At 38.8% G+C, this 18518-nt stretch overlaps 2 protein-coding genes, 1 long non-coding RNA gene and 1 other non-coding gene across 4 annotated transcripts; 1 reads left to right on the top strand and 3 right to left on the bottom strand.

Annotated features, from left to right (window-relative positions):
- Window positions 1-3583: 3583 nt before the first annotated feature.
- LOC130461414 (uncharacterized) lies at window positions 3584-6616 on the bottom strand. Its single transcript, XM_056829508.1, has 2 exons — window positions 5471-6616; window positions 3584-3827 (listed from the first exon to the last, which is right to left on the bottom strand). Exon 1 carries the CDS (start codon window positions 6614-6616, stop codon window positions 5567-5569), a length of 1050 nt encoding a protein of 349 aa, XP_056685486.1. The 3' UTR covers window positions 3584-3827; window positions 5471-5566.
- A 3403-nt stretch (window positions 6617-10019) lies between these two features.
- Window positions 10020-10126, top strand: LOC130462134 (small nucleolar RNA R71). The gene has a single exon (XR_008922275.1). It is a non-coding gene; the product is annotated as a small nucleolar RNA R71 (small nucleolar RNA).
- Window positions 10127-12669: 2543 nt separating this feature from the next.
- On the bottom strand, window positions 12670-13694 carry LOC130461413 (uncharacterized). Its single transcript, XM_056829507.1, has 2 exons — window positions 13620-13694; window positions 12670-13143 (listed from the first exon to the last, which is right to left on the bottom strand). Exons 1-2 carry the CDS (start codon window positions 13692-13694, stop codon window positions 12670-12672), a joined length of 549 nt encoding a protein of 182 aa, XP_056685485.1.
- A 2840-nt stretch (window positions 13695-16534) lies between these two features.
- Window positions 16535-18518, bottom strand: LOC130461178 (uncharacterized). The gene is made up of 3 exons (XR_008921572.1): window positions 17996-18518; window positions 17519-17579; window positions 16535-16880 (listed from the first exon to the last, which is right to left on the bottom strand). It is a non-coding gene; the product is annotated as an uncharacterized lncRNA (long non-coding RNA).

Genomic DNA, 18518 nt, shown 5'->3' with positions numbered 1-18518 from the left:
CATCTTCAAACAAATACTAGCATAATTTGAGGTCAACAATAAACAATCATGTGGTCAACAAAATTATGACATCGTGCATGTATAAGTAATATCACTCATAATAATATAAGTAATTTTGTGATCATCAGTAGATCATTCTCATAAAGATTAGTGCACAAACTTCTATAATTTAAAACACATACTCAAATAGTTGAGTGCTATCTCATATAAAATATTATAGTCGATTTTAGCAATGTAAGATGCTTCAATGAACCAAATAATATGTTAGGTATTTCGACTTCCCATAGATACTAAATAATCATGCTCATAGCTTTACACAAGTTAATTACATACCTTGAATGGTTCACATTAAACGATCAGGCGTCAAATAAGTTACGACTATGATATACTCAAAGTTAGACTGTTCAAGTAATAGAATTTGTAACTCGATCAACATATATGATACAGAGTATTTACAGAGTATACCCCATAACAAATACGATACTTCTTTCAAGTAAAATATGAAACTAAAATCGCATTCACGCTTTATAAAATAAAGAGTAATTAACAATGAACATTATTTGGCACATACTAAATTTGGTTAATCCTCAAAGTCAAACGATTTAATTAACCCAACCAGAGGCAACTAATACTAGTAATTCATAATATGCTACAGTAATATGGATGATGCACTATTGTAGTATTGTTGCATGTATCAAATTCACCTTAATTTGTTATCATTACCAATTTAAACAATTCAACCGAAAATTCAGTAACCATGGGTATCAAACACAATTAAAGATAAGGAGAATGGATTAGTGTATTAACTAGCTACGAGACTTAAGAAATATATACGGTGTAGCATAATGACGCAAATCCCAATCCAGAATACGAATACAAATTATCAGTATAGTATATACAGTATAGTATAAGCGTACCTTTTGAGATGTAAATTAATTTGGTTTAGTGTGCAAATCTTTCATGATTTATGATTTGGTTTAGTGTGCGAATTGAGCGTTTCTCAGTTGGCTAGGGCTTGGTGCTGATAACGTATTGTGAAAAGAGAGAGAGAGGAAATTGGGAGAGAACAACAGTGTATCTTATTCCATGAACAATGGGTATATATACATACAATAGAATAGGGTTTGCTTGGAAAACAATAAACCCTAGATCTAGAATATTCCAGAAAGATACTAGGGAGTATAATGGGCATCCACATAATATTTCATAACAATTTTATTTTATTAAAAACTTCGTTTAAATAAATTATTCAGAACAGAAAAAAATATATTTAGTGTCATCCATGCGTTGCACGGGACCTAACCTATTAATTGTATACTAAAAGACACACCAGAAATTACACGTGTCATCTCCTGATGAGTCCTTAGGGTTTTTTTTTTTAAATTTAAATTTTTTTTATTAATAAAACTTACAAAAAGGGAGAAAATAATTTGTCGTAGCTATCAATTCTTATTGTAGAAAGTTAATTGTAGTCCATATCTCTCATATGTATTATGTAAATTATTATTTGAAAAAAGTACTATGTATTGATTAACTTAAATAAGAAAGAATTTTCAAAACTTTTAACAACATTTTAAAGTTCTTTGTAACACTTATTTCAAAAAATATATAAGTTTAGATAAATTTAGTTAACTTAAGGCTTTGTTTTATTCGACTTATTTTGTCTGAACTTATATTGTCTCAACTTATTTTATCTGAAAAAAACTTATTTTGACTGAAATAAACTTATTTGTGTGTTAAAATGTCTGAATGTTTTTAAATTTTTTTTAATTATTTATTTAGGGAAAATTAAATCACTTGGTGTTGATGAACTCATTTACGAAATATATTTAAGTTTAGATAAATTTAGTTAACTTAAGGCTTTGTTTTATTCGACTTATTTTGTCTGAACTTATATTGTCTCAACTTATTTTATCTGAAAAACACTTATTTTGACTGAAATAAACTTATTTGTGTGTTAAAATGTCTGAATGTTTTTAAAATTTTTTTAATTATTTATTTAGGGAAAATTAAATCACTTGGTGTTGATGAACTCATTTACGAAATATATTTTATTTTATTCACTTTTCTGTAAATTATTATTAAATCATTAAAAGTATTACATAAAAATATTTACGAAGTAGTAATAATTGTGCGTTGCACGGGTACTAAACTAGTTCATCAATAAGCTCAAGCATATCCTCATGATTAATTTCTTTAACATTATCAAATTTCTTATCCATTTCATTCTTTCCTTCATAAGGAAAAGAAACTTGTGGAACGTAATTGATCCTTAAATCCTTTAGAGCAGCAGTGATTTCGTCCATACCAAAAAATCTCACGCCTGGAAATGGGCGTCGATACGCGTATCGAAAAAACGTCGCCTATCAGACACCTATTTGGCAAAAGTGAGAAAGAAACGAAGAGAAAAGGGTGAAAAATTACCTAATTCGTTGCAATTCCCTTCAACATTTGAGATTTGGCTAATTGATGTCAATTTGTACGAAATCTCTTGATACTATGTTGGGGATTTTGCTCGGAAGATTAAGTGACAGGCTAAAGTCGTATCACCTAATCAAAAATAACCTAACGTTCACCAACTAAAAATGTAGCAAGGGAAGCAGGGATCGTATCCACAGGGAAACAATGTTCTTTCCACTATTAATTAACTAATCTAGACTACTGGTAACAAAGAATTGGATTGGTTTGTATATTAAGCTAAGGCAAATAATCAAACTGGAATATAACAATATTAAGGGAATCTAGGGCAGCGGTTCACCATAAATGCAGACCGGGATTGGACAACGGACAATAACAATTAATTAACAATCATAACTAGGAAAACATGCATCTCTCGAATCTTATGAATTCCTTAGGATATAACAACTAGCGGGCTCTCGCTACGTACTAGAAATAATTCCTATCTAATAGCCACAGACCAAAAACATCAGATTTATACCTCTCGGCGCATAATCTAAGGTTAATCAAACTCAAATCAGAATAGTCCGGCCGAACAGAATTGACGAGCAATAATAATAAGCTATAGAAATTATAATCAATCAATCAAATAATCAAGTCCACATATAATCCCAATCATGCATTCATGGATCTCCTAAACCCTAGAAATTAAACTACTCACTCATGATAACTAATAACAAAGCGATTAACATAATGGAAAACATGATCAAAGCAATAGAATAAATTAAAGTAAGAAACAATACCGACTTGAAGAACAATGGAAATTGAAAGCTTGCGTTTTTATATAAATCGAACTAAGTGTTTGAATTGATGTAGAGAGAAAAATAAAACTTAGAGAAATAAACTAAGGGTTTTGTGCTGGAAAATAAGATGTTTACTAAAAATAAAAGGGCTAGTATTTATAGTTTGCCCAAAATACAAGCCAAAAACCGGAAAGAAAAAACGCGAAAAAGCATCAGGGGTTGGCGTCGCCCGATCGTGCGGCTCTTCGCCCGATCGGGCGAATCACTCGATAGTCGGCCCGATCGGGCCAAAATCCGCCCGATCGGGCGGATTGCGAAATCTCCACAAAGCCTCCAGATTGACCGCTCGATCCGCATCGGGCGAGCTGCGCCCGATCGGGCGCGCGTTGATGAACTTGCCTTGCTTATACTTCCTTCCGATGGTTGCATTTCGCCCTCAGCTTCCAGGGCGATTTGCAATCTTCAATGTATCTCGCCCGTATCACCAAGTCTAACTCCCGGGGCTCAACCATAAGCATCTAAGGCTCCCGAAAGTCGACGATGGAGGTCCCGAACTTCTCGGACTCATATAGTGGCCTTGATCAACAATGAAACGGGTCTAAAACGACCCATTTCTCATAATCAAACCTGAAACTCAAGGCACACTCAATAACACACATTAGTACTAGAAACGGCTCCTAAGAGCACGTTTGATACATAGAAGTACTAAGGGACGGGGGTAAAAACTCTATATAAAACGCATATATCAAACTCCCCCAAGCTAGATCTTTGCTTGCCCCTAAGCAAAGAAATCATCGATGAATACATAAATCAACTTCACCCCAAACACATCTTAAAACAATGGATACGATTCAAGGCAAAATCCAACAAGCATGCATCAATGTCAACCAATCAAATTCATTCAGCCGCCAATCCACCTCAACAATCGTCACGCAAAGCGAACCACAAGTGTACAATGGAATTCAAGACTAGTGCTCACACACTCGTCACTCATTTATGTGGCGGATAAAAATTGTACCCGTTCGCTCCCCTCCCAACATATATGTGTACAATGCCCTCCCAAACTCACAACACTCGTGTGTCTAGAAAAACATGCACTCAACCTAGTAGTCGACTCGGAATGTGTCATGTCATAACTTGCATTGATAAACAACTATTTTCACATAAGTACGACTCTATGCACAAAGGTCGGAAGGTCTTCAAAGCTTGTAATGTTAGGCTTAGGTAAGGGTGCGGTAAATTTGGGTATAATGTGAGCTTTAAAGCCTTGGCTTTGGGGAGCATAAATCCTAAAAACAACCGTGATCAATCAACATAATGACCATAATCTCCCACTCAACACATGACAAAACAACAAATAGCCAACACCATACTTTCTTGCATTTTTTTCACAATTGTAACCAATCACTCATAAGGATATGAATTTGCAGAACTTGATTGAAACAACACTTTGAACTTTTTATGAGAGTAATAGATTTTTCTCTTTCTTTTCCTTTTCAATCTCTTTTTTTTTTTTCTTTCTTTTTAGAAACCTTCACATTTGTTTTGTTCTTTCATCTCTTTTCATTTTCAACTCATTTTCAACAACAAACATGATAAGACGAACTCCTTTTTCGATACCTACTTTGTGCTCAAAATGTAGCACATTACAACTCCCTCACCTCACTACTATTAGCTCCCCCAAGCTAGGTTTGGGACTAGTAACCAATGGGGTTTTTCATGGGCTTGTAATATGGCTAGTCACCGAATAAAAGGGCACAAGCAACAACATGGGTAGAAAAGGAGGGGACAAATGTATCTAATTTCATCTGAAGGCTACCTAAATAGAAAAATGCCTTCGTCCTCCACAATGTGCATGTATATGAGTCATAAAACACTACTAATAGTTGCAAATCAATACTCAAAATCAATGACACACCAGGAAGCTATCACACATCCTAACCAAATCAACTAGTCAAGCACCAAGTCCACAAATAGTTGGTCAGAGTTGACTCATGTTAAGGCATCAAAGCAATCGAATATCAAATCATGGCTAACGCATCCACATTGCTCGTCATCAAATACCAAGAATCAAAACAATTTTCAATCAAAGGGGCACAGGGAAGCATGATATTGTATTCATCGGAACGTATTTTTGAATTTTTGTATTTTTGTATTTTTGTATTTTTTTTTTTTTCTTTTTCAAAGCAATAAACTAATTTAGAAAGCATTAAACATACCAAAATAAACACACTAAAATAAAGAAATGCGAAAATAAAAGAAAGACATACCTACAATGTACAAGTAGTGTGAAACCCCCCCCCAAACCAAATCAGACAATGTCCTCATTGGCTCAAGGGTATCGAACCTCATCATCAACATCAGCATCACTGATGGCCTTGGCCATCATCACCATCATCATCACCATCATCTCTGCCACCATGCCCACTAGGACCCGCTCCCCACCCTCCGTACTGGGTGGGTGTGAAGGTGCCCATAGAACCCGGAGCTCCATATCCCTCCGCGGGATAGGTAAACCAGGTAGGGTGCTCGTAATCTGGGGCAATATAGCCCTGCCTGGCATACTGATCATAAAATGGGAACATGGTCCTCTGGTGATCAGCTGCGAACTCCCGGAACCCGAGCTCAAGTCTGCTCAACCTCTCATCAATGGACCCCTGATCCTCATGAACTACCGGGCCACTCTGGGGCCTCCCCGTGTCTCGACGCCCCCTCCTGAAGTAGGTGCGAGGCTCTGGCTGGTACTGATGGGGCTCTGGCTGAGGGTCAGGCTGAGGCTGGGGGTCAGGCTGAGGCTCTCGCTCAAATCCAACAAATAGATAATGAGCCTGACCGGGTCTGAAACTAGTGCGGCCCTGAGGGTCAGGCAAGGTGAAAAGCCTGTTTCCCTCGAACATCCAGTACATGGCTCCCGGCCTAAATAACCCGTGCTCCCCCTGCAGCCTACGGAGTCCAGCAAAATAAGCCAAATCAAGCAAGTTGCTACCCAGAACTGGGATCTGGTTAGCCTCAGTAAAATTGGCCGTGGCCATGGCTATGTGGGTGATCAACCCACCAATGGTAATCTTGGTAGTATGTGTGGAGGTGGCTATGGAGTAAAATTGAGAGGCCATGTGATGTGCAAGGTTCATTTTGTAGCTCTCCTCTCCTTCGGAAACGTAGCCACCTAGGATCTCTAGCTCCGTACTTCTAATGTTCTGGGTCTCATCCCTACCAAAGATAGTAAATCCTAGGAACCTGTAAAAGACAATGGGTACCGGGTGTTGAATCTTGGAAGCATGCAAATGTTGCATACTCCCGGGATTATCATTGCCCGTAAGCTTTCCCCACATGGTACAATTATTGTGAGTCTCCTTGGGTTTCCTACTATATGTGGTAGACAATCCAAAAATCCTACCAAAATCAGATAAGCTCATGGCGTAGGTTCGGTTCATGACACGAAATTGAACCGATGACACGGTTCGATAACCATCCCTACGAATATTAAAACTACTCAAAAATTCTAGAGTCAACCGCCTAAATGTGAGACGGAGCATACCATACATGCTACTCATACCAACACCAACAAAAACACGTTTTACATCACGCTCAATTCCCATTTCATGCAATGATTTTTGACATATAAAGCGAGTAGGGATTACCTCCCTCAATTTGAGGTGCATGAATCGTGCTCGTTGCTCCTCCGTAATAAAGATGACATCCGGAAAATCCGTGTCGGGCTCGAATTGCGGTGGTGGAGGTGGTGGTGGAGGTTCCCGAGCTCGGCTTGTGGAAGCCTCATGTTGATTTCTTGGTACCCTCGTGCATTTTCTTTGTGGTCTATTTGCCATTGATGAAAAATCTGAATTTTTGAGTTTTTTGAGTTTTTTTTTTTTTGGGTGAATTTGGGGATTTTGTGGGGATGAGTGAAAACTTAAATCGATTAGGTGTAGGTTGTAGAGGATGATGAGGGGATGATTTTGATGAAAATTTTGTTGAATTTGGTGGAGAATTGAGGGAGATATGGTGGTTGGAAGTTTTTTTTTTTTGAGGTTGGGGTTTAATGGAGGGAGAGAGAGAGAGTTAGGTTGAAGATGAAGAAGAAGTGAAGAAAGAAAGAAGAAACCGTGTACTTGTCGCTGAAATCGCATCTCGCCCGATCGGGCGACATTCCGCCCGATCGGGCGGTTTGCGATCCTTTTCTTCTGATCCGTACGCGCCCGACCGGGCGCAGCTCGCCCGATCCGGATCGGGCGATTTGCGATTGCCTCTTTTCTTGACTTTTTCTGCCCAGAATTCCTCCTTGACTTTTCCACGAATTTTCCTCAACCGCCCGATCGGGCAAAATAATTTCGCCCGATCGGGCATTCCACTCGCTAGACCGCCCGATCGGGCAATATAAAATCGCCCGATCGAGCATTCCACTCGCCAGTCCGCTCGATCGGGCATGCTGCGCCCGATCGGGCAGAAATAAGCTTTATGAAAATCATCCGTGCGCGCCCGATCGGGCGCAGCTCGCCCGATCCGCATCGGGCGATTTGCAGTGTGCTTGGCCTTGAGCTTAATTTCACTTTCTCGAACTTGGGGCTTTAGGCCTGCACATTAAGAAACACCCAAACAGCGTAATGCCCTCTTCTCGCCTCACTAACACCAAAAACAATACTTAAACACACGTAGGTAATAGAAATACTTAAACACACGTAGGTAATGGAAAATACTAACTAAACACACAAAAATTAGAATCAACAATCAAGCTTATACTACTAAGGCAATAAATGGATAATGAAATACTCATCCCCTATTAGATTGATGTAATGTCCCCATTACACAATCTCCGTTTATGCGCAGACAATAGACATGAAAGGGATGAGAGCCACGACAGCTCATCGAATGGGGGCACCAAAGATGGTGCCACCTAGTGTCACATCGATTACCTTGGATGAGCTGTGTGGTACGGGAAGTGACAGATCACGACCCCGATCGTGAATACGATGTCCACCGTTTACAGAACTTTCGGCCCCTTGGGTCGTGGCATCATCAATCCGTCCCTTCTTTCGAACCCATGCCGAAGAGTGTATACTCCGATCACCTCCACCTGCAAGACAATTTGAAACATGTGCTTTTTCCGAGGAGTTATTTGAGTTAGTATGAGTCAATTCGGTATTAAAATAATCATTAGAAATATTGACTCCAAAACATGACTCCTCTACCATAGGGTTCTTAGCAACATGGGTTAAATTGAAAGTAACCTTATCATCTCCCACATTTAGCGTCAACTTGCCATTCTTGACATCTATGATTGCCCCCGCAGTGTGTAGGAAAGGCCGACCTAAAATAATAGGAATTTGCCTATCCTCTTCCATGTCTAAAACAACAAAATCAACAGGAATAAAGAATTTACCTACTCTAACAGGCACATCTTCTAAGACACCTAGGGGGTATTTTACAGATCTATCGGCCATTTGCAGAGTTATGTTGGTAACTTTTAAATCACCCATGTTCAACTTAGTACATACAGACAGGGGCATGACACTAACACTGGCACCTAAATCACATAAGGCTTTGTCAATAAAAAGGTTGCCAATATTACACGGGATAGAGAAACTCCCGGGGTCCTTCAACTTGGGTGGAGACTTATTTTGTAGTAAGGCACTGCACTCCTCAGTAAATGCAACAGTCTCCACCTCACTAAATGCTCTCTTCCTAGTCAAGATGTCTTTCATGTATTTAGCATATGCAGGTATTTGAGTAATTAATTCAGTGAAAGGGACTGTTACCTGCAGATTCTTTACCACTTCTAAGAACTTACCAAACTGCTTGTCTAGCTTGTTCTTTAGCTGACGATGAGGGAAGGGAAGTTTGATAGGTGGAACTTGTATCTCAATTTTCTTCTCAACCCCTGTGTCAGCTTCCTTATCCTTGACCACCTTCTCACTTTCTCTTGGCACAACACCACTAACAGATACTTCAACCCCTTCCTCTATAGTCATAGGTGGCCCATCACACTCATATCCACTCCGCAGAGTGACAGCATTTACAGACTCTCTGGTCACAGGCTGTGAAGGGAGTTGACCTTTGGGTCTCTCTGCAAGAGCGGTAGCCATTTGTGCCAACTGTTTATCCATGATCTTGTTATGAGCAGTGAGGGCATCGATTTTGGCATCCTTTTCGCTTAGAGATTTCTGCAATTCCAACATCATATTCCTCATCTCTACAAGCATGGGATCAGGTTGTGTGGGTTGAGGTTGTGGTGGTAAGCCAGGTGATCCACTAGGTTGCGAGTTGTAGTTGCTCCGCGGTTGGTAGGGTTGTTGTGGTGGTAGAGGGTGTTGAATTTGGTGGGGGTTATGAACATTAGTACTCCTATATGATAATAGGGGGTTATTTTTATACCCCTCATTGTATGAGTTGGAATACGGATTGTTCTGCTTGTAGGACTGGAATGCATTGCATTGTTCGATGGAGCTTCGGCATACCTGTGCATAATGGCCCTGCATCCCACAACTATTACAGACATTAGCAGATTGGGCACTCATTGCAGCGACACTAGCATGTTGGGTGGATTGGGAAGATGCGATCTGTATATTGTCGAGCTTGTGATGTAGGGAAGTTAGCTGAGCAGTAAGTTGTTCAATAGAATTCATCTCATGCTTAACACCTCGGTCGGCAAAACCTCTAGGATTCCCATATTGGGCACTATGGATGGCCATCTCCTCAATCACCTCCAAAGCTCTAGGCACCTCCAGTTGCATAAATCTTCCACTGGCAGCTGAATCCAAAAGACACCTAGACTCATTACCCAGACCATTGTAAAACTGCTGAACCAGGAACCAGTCATCCAAACCATGGTGTGGGCACTCTCTTTGCAAGTCCTTGAATCTCTCCCAAACTTCGAACAAACTCTCATCTACTTGTTGAGAGATACCTAATATCTGACCCCTCAGACGAGCTGTCTTCTCAGGTGGGAAATATTTAACATAGAATGCGAGGGCTAAAGAATTCCAATCGGTGATTTTCATAGCTGCGCGGTTGAGACTGTTAATCCATAGCTTGGCCTTCCCACTCAATGAAAATGGAAAGAGTATCTCCATAGTCTGCTCCGGTGTTAAATTCTTCTGCTTAATGGTGGCACAATACTGAATGAAAGACTGAATGTGGAGATTGGGATCTTCACCCTTTTCCCCACCGAATTGGTGTCTCTCGATCATGTTTATCAGTTGGGGTTCAATCTTGAAATTCTCGACCGCACTGGAAGGCATGATTGCCTTGGGAAGCATAGACAGACTTGGTTTAGAATAGTCTGTAAGCCTTGGCACAAGTGGGGGTGGTGGTGCTTGGTCACCCATCTCTGAATCTGTATGGAATAGATTGCTAATCAGATGGTCGGATTCAGAGTCAGAATAGTCTCTCAACTGTTCAACGAATCTACGCCGTCTACGAAAGGTCCGTTCAGGTTCAGGATCGAACGAAGTCAGATCGCTGGTATGGACAGTCCTGGGCATAAACAAGCAAGAACTAGAAAACATTCGTGAGATCCGGTCTCAAGGAACGGGAGTCCCTTGAGAAGTGACAAACAATAATCCAGAAAAACAATTAATAACAGAAAATAAAACCGTTTCCCCGGCAACGGCGCCAAAATTTGACAGGCTAAAGTCGTATCACCTAATCAAAAATAACCTAACGTTCACCAACTAAAAATGTAGCAAGGGAAGCAGGGATCGTATCCACAGGGAAACAATGTTCTTTCCACTATTAATTAACTAATCTAGACTACTGGTAACAAAGAATTGGATTGGTTTGTATATTAAGCTAAGGCAAATAATCAAACTGGAATATAACAATATTAAGGGAATCTAGGGCAGCGGTTCACCATAAATGCAGACCGGGATTGGACAACGGACAATAACAATTAATTAACAATCATAACTAGGAAAACATGCATCTCTCGAATCTTATGAATTCCTTAGGATATAACAACTAGCGGGCTCTCGCTACGTACTAGAAATAATTCCTATCTAATAGCCACAGACCAAAAACATCAGATTTATACCTCTCGGCGCATAATCTAAGGTTAATCAAACTCAAATCAAAATAGTCCGGCCGAACAGAATTGACGAGCAATAATAATAAGCTATAGAAATTATAATCAATCAATCAAATAATCAAGTCCACATATAATCCCAATCATGCATTCATGGATCTCCTAAACCCTAGAAATTAAACTACTCACTCATGATAACTAATAACAAAGCGATTAACATAATGGAAAACATGATCAAAGAAATAGAATAAATTAAAGTAAGAAACAATACCGACTTGAAGAACAATGGAAATTGAAAGCTTGCGTTTTTATATAAATCGAACTAAGTGTTTGAATTGATGTAGAGAGAAAAATAAAACTTAGAGAAATAAACTAAGGGTTTTGTGCTGGAAAATAAGATGTTTACTAAAAATAAAAGGGCTAGTATTTATAGTTTGCCCAAAATACAAGCCAAAAACCGGAAAGAAAAAACGCGAAAAAGCATCAGGGGTTGGCGTCGCCCGATCGGGCGGCTCTTCGCCCGATCGGGCGAATCACTCGATAGTCGGCCCGATCGGGCCAAAATCCGCCCGATCGGGCGGATTGCGAAATCTCCACAAAGCCTCCAGATTGACCGCCCGATCCGCATCGGGCGAGCTGCGCCCGATCGGGCGCGCGTTGATGAACTTGCCTTGCTTATACTTCCTTCCGATGGTTGCATTTCGCCCTCAGCTTCCAGGGCGATTTGCAATCTTCAATGTATCTCGCCCGTATCACCAAGTCTAACTCCCGGGGCTCAACCATAAGCATCTAAGGCTCCCGAAAGTCGACGATGGAGGTCCCGAACTTCTCGGACTCATATAGTGGCCTTGATCAACAATGAAACGGGTCTAAAACGACCCATTTCTCATAATCAAACCTGAAACTCAAGGCACACTCAATAACACACATTAGTACTAGAAACGGCTCCTAAGAGCACGTTTGATACATAGAAGTACTAAGGGACGGGGGTAAAAACTCTATATAAAACGCATATATCATTAAGCCGCACCGAATGATGTGATTTCCATATACTATCGCGAGCTTCTTCTCCGGTAACTAGTGGCGGCGCCACTGTTAAAAAAATACGTAATTTTTTAGCGAGAAGAGATGGAGAGAGAGAGCAGCGAAAAAATACGTGGGATGTGGGATGTTCAATGGTTTTCACTTTTTCTAGCTCTAGTTCTTTTTATTTTAAAAAATATTTTCTTTTTAGACTTAGTTCCAAGTTCAACTCTCATTTTAATTTTTATATTTACTTTTTGGCCATGTATTATTACAATTTTTTTTTTGTAAGGAAAAAACATTGGCCGCCCTCCTCTCGAGGGAATACCTAATGCGTCGGATAAAATAATAGAAGAAAGGGAAAAATTATTACAATATGAAATTTCGAAACTAGAGCTAACTAAATGACCTACATTGGCAATCCAGTCAGCTGCTCGATTTGCTTTCCTCAAAACATGACGAATTTGAACTGAGTTGAACTTTGAGTAGGATCTTCGAGTCTTCAATAATGTTGGCTATTTTCCATGGGACCGACCAAAGGATCTTGATAGCATTGATAACTTGCAAATTCTCGCCTTCCACAATTATGTCTCGAATATCCAGCTGGGTGGCTAAGATGAGGCCTTGATGCAAAGTTGAAGCTTCCCCAAAGAGGATTGAGGGGTGTCCTAGGTTGAGAGCTTTAGCTTGAAGAAGAGAGCCATGATGATTGCGAATTATTATACCCGTAGCAGCAGCAGAACCACGAAGAGAACCGTCAAAGTTGAGCTTGAAGATGGATGGAGGAGGAGGCTCCCAGGCTACAAGAGTAGGAGGGAGGGTGGGGGAACGGGGAAGGGGAGAAGCTCCTTGAAGAGGAGAGCCCTTATCATGACATAGGTCCACTTGAAGACGGACTTTCTATTCACTAAGAGCAAACTTAGCTCGGTGAGTGATGCGGGAGGGGCACCAAGTAGACTTTTGAAAGATGATGGTATTTCGTTCTTTCCAGATGCTCCAAAACAGAAAAATGAAGGGCGGTAATTTTTGCTTTGGATGTGATTGTTGAAGAAATTGCAGAATTGTGGGGAAGGACCCAGGTGGGGAACACCAATCCAAAACTTCTTGAAGCTTCCAAAACAAGATGGATTGTGGACAAATAAAAAACAAATGGTCCATAGTTTTAATTCCTGCATTACAACGAGGATATTGGTTGGTAGGGATAATATGTCAATTAAACATAGTATCCCTAACTGCGAGACTATTATGGCAAATCTGCCATACAAAAATTTGAAGCTTGGGAGGAATATCAAGCTTCCAAATCCAACGATAGGGCCAAGGAGGCTTAGGAGCAATATCATGAGCTAGTCAAGTTGCCGATTTGACTGTGAAAATACCACTGGGGTGGGTCCCCAAATATGAGTATCAGGAATATTTGTGGTTGGCAAGGGAATCCCCTGCACTTTCAACATTAAATGTCTTGGAAGAAATTGACTAAGATTCGTTAGATCCCAACAATGATCTGAGGTGATGAAATGGGCCAATTTTAAATCCAAGTCAATAGTACTACTGTTTAAATTGAGAAGGGAGAAAAGGTTGGTTTGCCCCCAACCAATTATCTAACCAAAAATTAATTGATTGACCATTGCCAGTTTTCCAACGGATACCCTTTCTTAGAAGCTCTCTTTGCGCCAAAAATTTTCTCCAAATGAAGGAGTCATTAGATTTTGGATTGTACTCAAAGAATGATTTAGTTTGTAAATATTTTTCTTTAGTTAGAGTTGACCAAAAGGAGGTGTGATTGCAAATCAAATTCTTGCCAATTTTTGCTAGGAAAGCTTTTATTTAAAGGCATGATTCGTCGGAGACCTAAGCCGGCCTCCCTGAGACTTGGGGGAGCAAATGGTGTTCCAAGCAATTAAAGGAGTAGAAATTTTATCTTTAGATTGTTTGTCGCCAAAAAAATTGGCGATGCATATTATCCACTTCCTTACACAAATCATTTGGGAGTACCGTAGAAGAGTAGGAATAGGCTGGAAGCGCTTCCAGGTTCGTTTGAATTAGAGTATGACATCCTGCTTTTGATAGGAACCCTGATTCCCAAAATTGAATACGTTGCAACTTATTAATTTATTAATTTATTGGAACTTTTTGAAACTTATTGAAACTTATCTGAACTTATCTGAACTTATTGGAACTTATTGGAACTTATCTAAACTTATCTAAACTTATCTGAACTTATTGGAATTAAAACTTATTTTTTTAAGGTGAACAAAACGCACCCTAAATCAACAAAATACAAGTTCTAATCACGCTTAACAATAATTTTTGGACAATCGGCTTAGGGGTGAGCGAGGGGTGAGGGCACGAGGCAGCGAGTGTGCGGGGCTGGGCACTCGGCTGTGGTGCTAGGTGGACGAGAGCAAGAGGAGAGAGGCCTCTTTAATCATGGGGATCTCATGAATTGAATGGGGGTATTTATAGGCTTCTTTAATCCTAGTGGGCTAGGATTAGGAAATTGATATTGGGCTTTGCAAAATAGATGGCTTGAATTAAAAGCTTGTTGGCTTTATTGATTGGGCTTAAATTCATTAAACGAGTTGGACTTTAAAACTAATTCAAACCTTTTTAAAATCAAAACCCAATTAAATTTCCCGACTTCAAATAATAAATTCATTTCGTAATTAATTAAATAAAAAATATTTTAATTAAATAAAAATACATTTAAATAATATTTAAATGCGATTTAAATTCTAAAAATCATAAAAATGCTTTATACATATAATAAAATATATTTTATAAATACAGAAAAATACGAGGTATTACAGAGAAAGGCAGGGCGAGGCGCGGCATGGCAAGGCTGCTGGCCTCGCTGTTGTTCTCGTGGTCGGGCGCATGGCAAGGAGGAGAGAGAGAATTCGGGTAGGAGGAGAGAGAAAAGAGAGGAGAGAAATTAGTTTAGGGTTTAATGACTTTTTGTGTGGGGATTTGTGAGGATTCCACTAGTAATTATAGGTTTCAAAATTCATTAATGGGCTAGGCTTAGGAAATCCTTTTCGGGCTTCCACAGGAAATAAATTGAGCTTTGTTAATTGTTTGGACTTGAACTTGAAAATGAATTGGGCTAGAATATCTTTAAAAAAAAAATTCTTTTCTAAAAACCCATTTAAAATTCCCTTTAAATATTTTTTTTTCTCTCTAATTAAAATAATTAATACTTTTATTAAATGAAAGTACATTTAAATAAATATTTAATGCAACTTTAATCAATGAATTCTATAAAATGCTTTATAAATATAATTAAATATATTTATAATTACTTATAAAATATGGGGTATTGCATGATTTGTCCCTAAACACGCCCAATCAAAATCCACATAGAGTTTTATGAGCTTTTTCTTGAAAACTCATTGGCGGCTCCTTCTTTGACCAATTCGTAAAAGTCAATTCCTAAATTCCTTAGTCAACTTTGTGCTCAAAACGCATCTTACGAATTAATGTTTCGTAGGGTAGGGACGTAGAAATAGCCCCTACATTTGTTTGTGTGAAGCTAAGCACCCTTGGAGTAAGGGGCCAAAGTCCATATGGTTGTAATGACCCACAACTCCTATTTGCTAACTTAATTGGGAAGTTAATATGGTCTCTGACTCTCTGACCACAAACTCTCCACCTCCACATGTAGAACAATAAAAGAATATAAAATCAACAATTTTAATTTCTAAAACCTTACTAGTCTAGTAAGTTGACTTAACTCCATATCAGTTGTCTTGTCAAACCTATCCCCAACTAATCCTCTTCATGCACCAAGTTCTTATTGCTTTACAACAATAGAAAAATGATGTTTTTGAAAGAGCACTCATGACAAAGTAAAGAAAAATCTCAAATAAAGAGGTTGAATTAAGTAATTATGTGAAAAATACAGTAATTATTTGAACAAATAAGCCAACTCCTACTTTTCGTTTTAAGAAACTAGTTATTATAACTAAGGCTCCGTTCTATTCGACTTATTTTGTCTATTTGACTTATTTTGCCTGAACGTACTTATATTATCTGAACTTAACTGAACTTAATTTATCTGTAAAACCTATCTTGTCTGAAATAAATTTATTTTAGTGTGAAAATGTTTGAAATAAAATTAATTTTCCTAAACTTATATCCGAGCTTAACTGAACATAACTAAACTTATTTTGTCTGAAATAAGTCAAAATAAGTCAAAAATAAGTCGAGAAGAATAGATACTAAGTCCACTTCTTTGAAATAAAGGGGTACTGTAACGCCCCGACTTTTAAACACCATTAATTAGGTTAATTACCTTTAATTAGCAGCGGAAACCCTAATTTAGTCGGAGCGTCACTGCCGTATCTCCCTCGTGGGAAATACAAGGCGACATACCCTTTTTAAATTTACTGACTACTGTTGAGTAACTGTAATTATACTTCACTTCGATTAATTCTTTAATATTTACACCGAAATCTAAACGAACTTTAATAAATATTCCTAACATTGATTAAAGATAAATATTAAAATCTAACTTAATACTTAGAGTTTAAATAATACATCCATTATTACTAGTGAGACATAGTTATCTTTATTAAACATCGATCGTGAATTTGATGGTTGCATCCTCACTCTAAGGCATCCCACGATCTTCTTCGTACCTAAAACAAAAGCAACATCGTGAGCCGAGGCCCAGTAACATGCTACCCTAACAGCGTAAACTCATTTCAATTCATTTTATTTACTTTGCAATCAGGGAGAATAGAACATAGTAAAACATTTTCATAAATGCAATAAAACATCATTTATAACTTGAAACTTTGATAGTTCCCATTATCTTTCTTAAAACCTTCTTTTTACTTGGTAACTGACAAGTTAGCCTTGCGGGACGTCTCCCACCTTGCGATAGTCCTCAAGGAGCACTCTCCCTTGTTGGACATACGCCCGTACCTAAATAGTTTCTCTTTTAGCTTGCGGTAACCCTCAAGGAGCACTCTCCCTTGTTGGGTGTCCCGCGGTACGGCGGTACGTGCACGACCTAGAAATAGTAACCCCACTAACTGCCAGAACCGGTTACACTTGTATTTATCATGTTTCTTATCTTATTATTATTAACTCATAGACATCGTTCTTATAAAATCATACATAAACATGCTTGAATATAATCATCATAAAACATACTTTATAAACACATTTCATATCCCACAATCCAATAAAAACATATCATTATAAACATATTTCATAATCTCATCAAAACACATTTCATAAGGGGATTGTGGGTGTTAACAATAGATGTTACCTCAACCGTAGTTTATACTTCCTATTCGATGGATCGTTCGTCCTGAGCTTCAAGTCCGATTCTTTCAGAATATTAAATCAATGAATTAGTTATTGAAACGTTAAATAATCTCAAATCGATATTTATAAATCATAATGAATTTTATAATGAATTTTAATAAAAAGTATAATTTTATAATTTAACGAAAATATTATTAAACGAAATTTAAATCGAAATATATATATATATTTCATAAATCGATTTAAAAAAAAAATTATTATTTAAATTCCATTTTTGACTTATAAAGCTAGTAGGTTTATTATTTAATTTTTGTCCTTGATAAATTTAGTACGGTAATTTATTTTTCTTAAACTCGATAATCAAATTTATTTATTTCCTGAAAATAATAACAATTCATTAGTAAATAATTTATATCATAAAATTTATTAAAACATGAATATTAAGGAATTGAAAATCTGAAATTCATGTTTGTCTTACCCAAAGCCCAATTGATTTGGCCCAACTTGAATAAGGAGGAATAAAACAAAGTTTCAATTTCAGAAACTTTGTTTCTGAAATTGTAGAACACGAGCAGCAGGGGAGGGGGCACGAAGGAGGAGGGGAGAAGAAGGGAGACAGGCGGCGGCTGGCTGGGCGGCACGGCGGCGCTAAAGCGCGCCGGTGATGGTGATGGTGATTGCGGTGCGGCGGAACAAAAAGGAAGGAGGAAGAGGGTGGTCGAGTAAAACAGGGGAAAACAGGGGAGGGGTGTTTCCGGTCAAGTCTGGTCGGCGCAGCGGCCGTTCGCTGGGTTGTTTGGGGCGGAGATGGTTCTAAGACGAGGTTAGGTGGCCGGAGTGTGGTGTCTTTGTGGCTGGGTGGTGCGGCAGAGGCAAAGGATGATAGAGGCAGGGGAGTGCGGCACTGCGGGCCGATTTGGTCGAAGGAAAGGGGTGGGGATTGTGGCGGTGGTGGTCGATTAAAGCAGCCAGCAGTGAGGCGAGGCGGTGGAAGAGGTGTT

Source organism: Spinacia oleracea, chromosome 5 (assembly GCF_020520425.1).
Source record: "Spinacia oleracea cultivar Varoflay chromosome 5, BTI_SOV_V1, whole genome shotgun sequence".
NCBI classification, from domain to species: domain Eukaryota; kingdom Viridiplantae; phylum Streptophyta; class Magnoliopsida; order Caryophyllales; family Amaranthaceae; genus Spinacia; species Spinacia oleracea.
Note: the sequence above shows the minus strand (reverse complement) of the source record. Positions and strands in the feature narration are given on the sequence as shown.